Consider the following 10,477-nt stretch of genomic DNA (forward strand, 5'->3'; position numbering starts at 1 on the left):
CTTCCCTCCCCTCCCCTCCCCTCCCCTCCCCCTCCCCTCCCCTCCCCTCCCCTCCCCTCCCCTCCCCTCCCCTCCCCTCCCCTCCCCTCCCCTCCCCTCCCCTCCCCTCCCCTCCCCTCCCCTCCCCTCCCCTCCCCTCCCCTCCCTCCCCTCCCCTCCCCTCCCCTCCCCTCCCCTCCCCTCCCCTCCCCTCCCCTTCCCCTTCCCCTTCCCCTTCCCCTTCCCCTTCCCTTCCCCTTCCCCTTCCCCTTCCCCTTCCCCTTCCCCTTCCCCTTCCCCTTCCCCTTCCCCTTCCCCTTCCCCTTTCCTTTTTTTCTTTTTTTCCGCTGGGTGATCATTTGTGCTAAGGAGCATCCCACAGACACAGCTTGGTGTGCATACCTACCTTTGGGGTTCATCTTTGAGTTTCGTGATGCTTTTCTTTGCTAATAAAGGCAGTGAAAATTGCAGATCTGGCAGGAAGGGCTTGCACGACTCAGGCGTGGCTGTAGGCACGCCATGCCCTGCCTACCCACCTGGGTGCTGCTGCCACAGCCTGCCTGAAATGCATTCTGTGCTTGTTTGAGTTTATGCCATCCTTCCAAGACTGGGAACATCCCCTTTGCTCTTTTTTTCTGCAAGTCCTACTAGATCCTCTCCAGTTATTTCATGTTCTCCAGCTGTCACGCTCCGTTGCTGCCCATCACGCACAGGAACATCCTAGGCCTGGGGCAAGGCTGCAGCAGCAACCAAAGCAACCCAGGCAGATGGCTCCAAACACACACCTTTGCTTGCCCTCCGTGGTGGTCCGTCTTTGAACTGCTATGAAAAGGCTCTCCTGGCCTGAGTGGCTGTCTGGAGAGTAAGCTAAAAAAGTTAAAAGGCTGGCTCCCATCCTGAACTAAACAAGAAGCTGAATTGTCCTCAAAAGCTCTCAGAAGCTTCTCAGTGCAGGCAGGGCTATTTGTTTCCAAAAAATGTTATTTTTAAGGTTCCCTTTTGCCACTTATAGAGGCTTTGAAATATCTTAAACAGAACTGTTGACTTGATAATTGTCTTTTGCTATAGAAATCTTTGAGTAAATGATCTTTAAAAGCAAACAGTGCAGTTACTAAAACAACAACATAAAAAAACAACAACACAGAAAGCAATGAAATGAAAAAAAAAAAAGCTTTGTCAACTAGTTAATTGGCCTTAGGTGGCATCATTTCAGCATCTGGCTGAGTGTTGACATACAGTGCCAACACTATCAAGAAAAGTGTTTAGAGGGTATGACAATTTATTAGAATCTTATTAAAGGCAAGGGCTTCAAAGCTGTATTTTTATGAGCAGTCTATCTGACAAAGCCAGGTTCTTTGTTCACAGATTCTCTGCAATCAACTCCGAGATTTTACCAGTTAAGTTTTTTGACTGTGGCTGAGTGCAGTTTTTGTAAGCTTGCCTAAGCTACAACTGCTGAGCTCTCAGATAAATGAATGAGTCAGCCTACGTGCTAGTAAAGGAAGTGTTTCATCAAGGAACTTTTCCTCTCTGGTGCTGCCCAGCTATCTTTTATTCTTAATTCTTTGTAAGCCTCTCGTGATCATGTCAAGGTCCACATGTATTCTGTCTAACCTAAAGGCCTGAGTCAGACCATGCAGGGACCCTCTGGAGTCGATGTAGACAAGCAGGAACTTACAGGTTCCCAGACCACCTGGGAGCAAGTACCTGCTGCTTCTTATTGCTTGAAAAGGGCAACCTAAGTAGTTATTTGGGATCCCTTCATAGTTAAAGGAATTTTAAAATAGGTGCTGCCAGGGCAGGGTCCACCGTATGTACCTTAGATGACTACCTTAAGATGAAATACATCACGCTTTATAACTCCCCTTTGTCTCCTGAGGGAATCTGGAGAAGTGGTCCAGTGTGGATTTCTGCACTGTGGATGTCCAAAGAGAGTTGAAATTAATATAACTTCCTTAATATAAGTGAGCTGACTTCTTACTTCTTCCAGTGAGCTAGGAGAGCTCCTCATTACCAGGACATGAGCTATTTTTCTCTTGAGATTTTGAGCGTTGTAATTGTCACAAGGTCATAGAATCATAGAATGGCTCGGGTTGGAAGGGACCTTAAGGGTCACCTGGTTCCAGCTCCCCTGCCATGGGCAGGGCCACCTCCCACCAGAGCAGGTTGCCCAAAGCCCCATCCAGCCTGGCCTTGAACACCTCCAGGGATGGGGCAGCCACAGCTTCCCTGTGCAACCTGTGCCAGTGCCTCACCCTCTGAGTGAAGATTTTCCTCCTAACCTCTAATCTAAACCTCCCCTTTTCTAGTTTAAAACCATTCCCCCTTGTCCTGTCATTGTCTGCCTGAGCAAAAAGTGGCTCTCCATCTTTTTGTAAGCCCCCTTTAAGTATTGAAAAGCTGCAAAGAGGTCACCCCTGAACCTTTTCCAGGCTGAACAACCCCAGCTCTCTCAACCTTTCTTCACAGGAGAGGTGCTCCAGCCCTCTGAGCATCTTTGTGGCCCTTTTCTGGACCCGTTCTAACAGCCCCACATCCTTCTCGTGCTGGGGGCCCCAGACCTGGACGCAGAGCTCCAAGTGGAGCCACACAAGGGCAGAGTAGAGGCTTTCCTGCCCCCATCCTGCACACCCGGACAGCATCCCTGTGCTCTTCCCTGGCCACGTGTCCCTGCTTTCACTGCCTGTGCATTTCCATGTTATACCTCAGTCAGACCAGCAGATCCTTGCTCAGCCGTGCTGGTTCTCTACCCTTCATGCCTGCTTTTTTACCCAGAGGGATGGACAGTTCTTGTGCTCTAAGGAAAACATCCTTAAAGAGTTGCCAGCTCTGTTCAGCTCCTTTGTCCCTGAGGACAGTGTTGCAGATCTCATACACTAGGTCTTTAAAATAGCTTGAAGTTCGCTCTTCAGCGAAGCGTTGAAGAGGTATTGGAGGAGGTATCGGTTCCTCTTCCATTGTTCCACCCTACATTCATGCAGCAAATTTGAGTTTTGATTAAACAAAATCATGCAATCCTCCAAAGAAAGGGAGATTCAGCCATGGGAGTGTCTGCAAACAGCAGAGCTGGAGAATTTCAAAGTTGTCATTTCCTTTGCCATTTTTACATTTCTGGACTTTATGAGACACCGTGCATTTAATTACATACCAAAATGCCCATGCAACTGACTTGACCAATTATAATTAAGCAAAATAGCTTGATCTGTACATGTGAAGGAAAGAATATATTTTTTAAAAGACCTTGAGAAAGTCCTATCCATACAACAGACAGAAAGAAAAAACCTTCACCAAATTCATTACTGCATATTAAACTATTTGTTCAGCTGCATTTTTACCTTACATAGTGCACTTTCTTTGTTTCACGAAACTACTTTAATCCTTTCTGGATGCATTCCAAGTTTTGACTTCTTTTCCTGCTTTTGTAGCTGATTTCACATGATGGTTTTTCATTGTGTAACTGCGTCAAGAAAAAAAAAAAAAGATTCTTCAACTATTTAATTTATCTTGGCTTTGTTTCAAAATAATCATGCCTTCTTATTAATTAGCTGATTATCTTTTACATTCATTTGTGGCTTTCATATCTCCAAATCCCTGTATATTCCTTAACTTCACATTCCTTGCTTTCTTCACTGATTACTTTTTCCAACACCCTCATTGATTACATGAATTCACATTCCCCTGTAGTACTGGACTCTCATATGAAGCTGTTAATTAGAGTTCCTGCACAGGCTTTTGCAAGAAAGAATTGTAGGTTTTATTTTTAAAGCTGTATCATTTGTATTCTTCAGCCTGGGTAGTTCTAAAAACCTTTTTTCTTCATCTTGGAAAAGAGGCTGTAGCTAGGGTTAAATGATTATAGAGTCTGCCAAATACTGGCAGTCTGCACGCTCAGGATAGTCTTAACATTGACAGCAAAGAAGGTGCAAATATTTAAGAAACTAAGTCTTGCAATTAACAAATTTGCATCCAAGACACTTTCATATTCTGGATATTTTCCATAAGTGTCAATTATTAGTTATTTTAGATGAACATCATATGTTATTTCCAGGACCTTGATAACTATGTGTTTTTTATAAGACATCACGAGTAGAAATCCTGGTAAAACTCTGTTTCGGCAACTGGATCCTGGCACAGCTCCACAAGAGATCAAGTATCCACAGAGTTTCTGTTGCGAAAGTGCACTCACTCCCAGATTTGTCTTAATCTTTATTTGCCTTATATTTTGGAGCGTGAGAGGGAACTAGGGGACACATATCACAGCCTTGAAGATTACCTTAGAAATCAGGACAAGGCATAGAAGTGTTTTCTAATAAGCTCATCCATCACTGCAAAACTAACCTTTCATATTCTTTGACTTTTTGAATGTAGCAAGTACTGTCTTATATTCTATGGGACTCCTTTCTGTTGAGTCTTTTTTTGGTACTGTCCTCATTCACCTTGCTTTTGTCCTTTAACCTGGGGGGCTGCAATTTCTTTCAGTCCTTTTATAAAGGAGAGGGACATAACGTTGCCACTCTTGCCTCCTTTTATTTGCTTGGAAAGTGGCCACCCAGCCCTATAGCTGTGAGACCTGTGATTCTCTGATTTCAGAGTTAATCCTGACACTCTTTTACTGCCAATCCCAGTAAAACCAAATGTGAAAACAGAGTTCTTAATGGCCAGCTACAAATTTACCTGAGCTGACTTGGACGGTCCTGCTTCGCTGAGTAACCAGAAGGCAAGTGCTCCAATTATTTATGCTCTCCTCCCTGCCTTCCCCTCTCCTCTCCGCCCACCTTTCCCCCAAAAAAGATCCAGAACTAAAAAGAACTGAAGCCACAACTTCTCCTCCATACCTGTTAGGTAAAGACTGTTTCGTTAAAAGCAACACCACTTCTGTGCAGAGAAGGAAGCTGCCGTGGGCACATCATCTCTATCAGCTAGAAGAGTACTTGAGCTGGTGGGGAATTTACTTTGGCGTGAAACCAGATCCAGCAATCTTATGAGCGAGAACACGTACACATTCTTGCATGCCTCTCCACACCCCCCAGCAGACTGGCACACCTCTACACATATATATATATTCCTGTGCTCCCTTGAGGAAAACAACAGCTTTTGTGTTTGCATGAAAATTGACAAGTTTTCACTTAATTGTTTTAATTCTATCAGGTAGTCTTGCTTTTCATTTTACAGATTTGACATAACTAAGGAAAACGGGAAACTGCAATGTAATGTTTCTAACACTTAATATGATGGGCTCTATGGAGGCAAAATGCCCTACTTGATGGTCAAATTTAATCCCAGTTCTACAAAGCGCATAACCATCTGCTTGCTTCTGAATACATGACTAGTCCCACTGATGTCAGTGAAATAAAAGCTGAACATGAGAAAGGGTTCTTCTACAGCACCTGTTATCAACTGTTATTACAATATTTTTAAAAATATGAAGTTAGAAAGCAAAGTCTATCTTCTCGATGATAAAACATTTCTATAGGTGTATTTCTTCTCATTTTGTGCTACATTTAATTACTCATCAACCCTGCTTTTTATAAATCTTCATGTTTCTTATAAATTGAGAATTTAATATCACAGTGAAACAAAAGTAATTCTGCAATTTAAATTGCAGTTCAGTTATCCAATTATTGACAACCAACTTTCTTTAGGGTACCGTGGATTAAAATAGCTCATACACATATTAAAATGAGAATACCAGATCAGAAAAATTAACTTCAAATTTATTTTTTTTCCTTGTGCAATACAGAGTTATAAAAGGGGTACCATTATTTCAGTTTGACATGTGGCTAGCAACGTAGACAACCATTCTACAGGTACCTTTGAAATGGATTCTCTCTGGTCTTATAGCTATACTTAGCTATGAACTTAGGACTTAGCTATACTTAAAATGAAAAGTATGGCTAAATCCTATACCCTCAGACACCTTCCCTGCTGCAGGTTCTTATTCAGCACAATAGCTTGAAATGCTGTTCTGCTCAGCGTCATCCAAGTACAGATCAAACTATTCTGTCTGAGGCCTCCCATTGCTCCTGACACAGGCTGGAAATAATGGCCAGGTTTATTGCTGTGTTATTATTGCTCTAAGGTCAGGCTCCCTACTCTTTCATCCATTGTTCTGCACTCTCCTGTTCTTGCATTTGTTCATCTTGACCCAGCTCACACTTGTGAACTACATTGCATTTGTTAGATCAAGGGGCTGCCTGCCATGCCTTAGAGCACTAAGTAGGACAGTGGTCCTTAGGGTAAATGGAGCATGGTATGGAGAAATAAATGTTATTCTCCTCATCCAAGACTGAAATGTGCATGTTGTATTTGTTGGCACGTCTCTGACACTGACTTAACAGTTCTTTCTTTCTTCTTAATATGTATCAGGTGCTCTTTCCCCCTCTCCCATGGTTACTGCACAGAAGTTAAAATAACACCATGCAAAAGGTGAAATTTACTTCATTCTGTTCCATATAGGTCACAGCTTTGGGCAGTGCAAGCAGGCAAATCTTTAAACTATTTTTAAAGTAGCGTTTTAACATTTATTTTCTCTACTTGGAAGCATCACAATGAGAAAGATTTAATTTTTCAAGCTGCCACTACAAGTCTTTAGTAGTTTTAGAATACCTAGTTGTTCAAAAAAACCTATCAGGTGGATTCCATAGTATCAAAAGAAATGCTTTAGCACCTCCCACTCTAGTATAAGTACTATCATTTTCAAAGCAGCCCAATGGATTTAGACATACAGTATCTGCTTAATTCTGGTTTTGAAATTCTCAACGTAAGTCATAGATGTGTGTGTACAGGCAAATGAATTGTTCTAGACAGGTTTGTCTAGGAGCTGCTGTGCAGTCAGATAAGGATCAGTGTCAGAGACATTGTCAGGCACTTGGCGGCTCTCTGTGGTTTCTGATGGTCTTCTCTGTAGGAAGTCAGACTCTTTGTGTGGTCTTCTGTAATGGAGCCAAAAATGGTGTCGATATACAGAGCATAACAAGATTACAAAAGCAAATAAATCTCTCTACTGCAGCATATTAAGGAGAGACACTAATGAGCCCAAACCAAGGTCTCAGCTCCTGAAGTCCTCCGGTCATGTCAGGATTTTTGTTTCATTCGACCTTTCATTTTAATAAAGAAATTGATACTTTTGAAGAAAAGATGCAGTATACTGCATGCTGTGGTGTCATCCTGAGGTCTTCAGAGCAGCCACGAACATAAGCGTTGCCTCCCACTGACATCTCTTTACAAGGCTGCCAGTATCCTGCAGACAGTCAATGGACGTGCTGTTTGCCTTCAGGCATGCTAATGCTTTTGACATGTTGGGGTGTACAGACATCTTGTGCATCTTGTGCCTAAGGCAGGATTAGCAGACTTGATAATTGCCTGACCCAAAGCCTGACCCTAGAGCACACCATTAGGACAGAGTATGGACGTGCCACCTGTTTCAGCTTTTTCTAGGTGGAAACTGTTGTTACCTCCTGTTCTCTGGAGGGGAGGAGAATGGGTTTTTCTGCTTTTTCCAGAGGGTGGAAAAGAGGTGTTGTATTGCTGCTTGTACCTTACTGAGAGCACTCACTGTTCAAAGCAGGGAGATGTCACCCAAAATGGGACACTTCAGTTGGAGAAGGAGAACTTCAGTTGTAATAAGTCCCAAGCAGTCAAAATCAAAATGACCAACATGGTGCAGTCAAAGTGAAAGTGACTTTTGAGATGGCATGAAATTCTGAGGAGTAACAGCAGTCACCTTTTTATTTTCTGAGAGCTCTGCAAGGAGGCTTAGTCTCTTCAGTAGCTGTTGTTTTTGTGATCATCTCATCTACTGCAGGCACAGTGATGCCTGGAAGGGGAGCAATGACTTTATGGTTCGCTGTGGGATTCCCCAACACTATTCACTGGTGATGACTTTGGCTCCCTATGGATACTGAGGCCTTTGAATGCATTCAAGGCTATATTGTTGTGACACTATTAAAACACATTGAATTAAAGATCTGTGAAGTTTTAAGTAATGGGTGGAAACATTGGGTAGGGATAAGGAAGTGTCTCTCTTTTTGCACTTTAATTAAACCTTGTGCTCACTGGCACTCTGACCTTAGTGGGAGTTAAGGATCAGTTCTTATGCCTCTTCTGCTTGTGGTGGCAACTTGTGAAAGTACTGGGATCCACTGGGATCTTTACTTCCACTGCACCAGCACACAACCATTTTGCTGTCATTATTAGTCCTATACTGTTACGATACCATTGGAGTGCTGATGTCTCCGTCACTGCTCTGCGTGCACACTGCCTGCTGACCCTACTGGCAGGGTACGTAAGAGGCAGGACTTGTAGATTCCATTGTCATAGAAGTCCCTGTGCTCCTTTGCCCTAGAGAGCCTCTATTTCGCCTCTTGAAAATCCAGTGTCCTGCTTTGTCTCTCACGCCATATCATGCTCTGCCAGATGGAGACATCTGCCATATGGTCCTAATGCATGGGATTGTGAAGCATGGCATGGCAGGTATAGCTGTGCTGCTTCTGATGCCGCCCCAAATCAGTCTTCTTGGAAAGCAGTTTTCAAAGCCCCTTCTCATTGTGTGACTACACAGGCAGGAGCACCTCCATCACAGATGAACCCACACATCCCGAATATATGCTTAGAGGTCTGGTAGCTCATTTGTTTGGTCAGTAAATGCATACCACTAGAGCAGAGATTTAAGGAGAGAAAATAGCTCCTAAATAATTCTCTGCCCTGCCTTCCTCGAGGTTTTGGTTGCAGGGGCAAAGCAATAAAAGAAGGCATTTCAATGTGGCCTGGTCAGGATTTATGCCAGTGGTAGTGGGACATGATTGTCCTTATCACTTGATGGCTTGCAGTTGGGTTCAGTTTGAGTGATGGCAGAGGTGGATCCACCCAGCTCCTTCTGAAGGGAGCCAGGCTCCATCTTGTATGACATGCAGTGCCGCTGGGTGTACTCCTGGAACAAACAAGTAAACCCTCAAAAGCTGTCTAGAGAAGGAGAAAAAGAGAAAGGGGGGAAAAGCCCTCTTCTGACAGCAGCTGCTGTGGAAAATGGTGCCACAGGCTCTCCTTGGCCTTGGCAGGCCAAGGGGCGCCTTCTCCACTGCTGACATATTTTTGGAAACAACAACCTCTGCTTTCCCTATCATGTCGCTCTCTGTTTCCCTTGCAGGGACCTGCGAAATTGGCTGGGCCTACTACTGCACAGGCGGGGGCGCAGCCGCAGCCATGCTGGTGTGCACCTGGCTGGCCTGCTTCTCGGGCAAGAAGCAGAAGCAGTACCCCTACTGAGCGGCCCAGGGCACGGGCCGCCGCCAGGAGCACGAGGGGCTTGCAGGCGCCTTCTGGACGACAATGACGACAAAAAGGAAATTTTTAAGTGCTTTCACTCTGAAATGGTGCAGGGAGGGATGGTGGGTGGTGCTGGGAGCCCTGGGGAACGGGGTGGACTGTGGACCAAAGCCACCCCACCAGGCTGGATGGGGAAGGGCTTCTTCACCAGAGCGCACCTGTGGTCTACTCCACAAATACATGACTGTGTAAGCAAGGAAAGCTCCATTTTGGCAAATTGTGACATTCTGAGTGCACCAATTAATTGAGGGATTGGTGAGAAGATGGTGCTGGAGGCCTGGGGTAGTACCCGGTGGTCCCTTCAGCATGGTGTTCCTGAAAGCACACACACACAGATGATGACCATGGCACAAAATGAGTAGAGAGAAAACCTTTTTGGTGCGATTCTTCTTTCTTTTCCTTTTATTTTTTGTTTTTTTTTTTTAACTTCTTTTTGGTGGTTTAAAATTCAGTGTTACAACACTTTTTAATCTATACATTAAACTTAATAAAAGGACCAATAAGCCACTTTATCAGTATTTCAGTATTTTGTATATTCTCTACACATTTCTCTTCCCCAAACATTTAGCCACTGCTTATTCAGCCTTATAGATCTTTTATTAAGCCTCAGTGTTTTCAGCATTATTACAAAAAATGCAACATAATAACTTGGCATATGTAGCCTTTGCCTATAGTACTTTTATGAAGTGCAGTAAATGGACGTTTTTCTGTCCATTGAAAATTCCACTTACAGTACTGTAGAACTCTGTTGGTTATGTATGACTGACAGGAAACTTCTTCCAGACATAGATTTTTGTCGCTGTTATGTTTAGCTCATTGATGTTGTATTGTGCTGTACCATGTTTATTATTTCAATATTCATTTTTGTAAAAAAATATATATATAAATGTGCTATTTTATGTTTGTATTTGAAAAATCTCTGTAAATAAATTTTTCCTTGATCAATATTTGCAATTTGTGGTTGTGTCACGGAAATAATCATGACTTTTAAACCATGCTATATCCTTTTTCCCTGTAAAACACATACACTTAGGGTTCAGTTGCATTGCCTGAGGATAGATGTCTATTATCACTTGAGACGTGCCAGCATATCCAACATTTTTGCCTGATGCTGTTAGGCGTGATGCAGGACTTCAGGAAGACCTTCTGCATTCTGGCTTGGCAGCTGTCGACT

The 10,477-nt window shown here is 43.5% G+C and overlaps 1 protein-coding gene across 1 annotated transcript in view; it reads left to right on the top strand.

Annotated features, from left to right (window-relative positions):
- The window catches only part of LHFPL6 (LHFPL tetraspan subfamily member 6), a 140,362-nt gene extending 130,112 nt beyond the window's left edge, over positions 1 to 10,250 (top strand). Inside the window, exon 4 of the mRNA XM_048068338.2 lies at positions 9,125 to 10,250. Within this exon, the coding sequence (XP_047924295.1) occupies positions 9,125 to 9,243 (119 nt within the window). The 3' untranslated portion in view covers positions 9,244 to 10,250. The remainder of the gene's footprint in view (positions 1 to 9,124) is intronic.
- The last annotated feature ends 227 nt before the right edge of the window (positions 10,251 to 10,477 follow it).

Source organism: Anser cygnoides, chromosome 1 (genome assembly GCF_040182565.1).
Source record: "Anser cygnoides isolate HZ-2024a breed goose chromosome 1, Taihu_goose_T2T_genome, whole genome shotgun sequence".
NCBI lineage: Eukaryota > Metazoa > Chordata > Aves > Anseriformes > Anatidae > Anser > Anser cygnoides.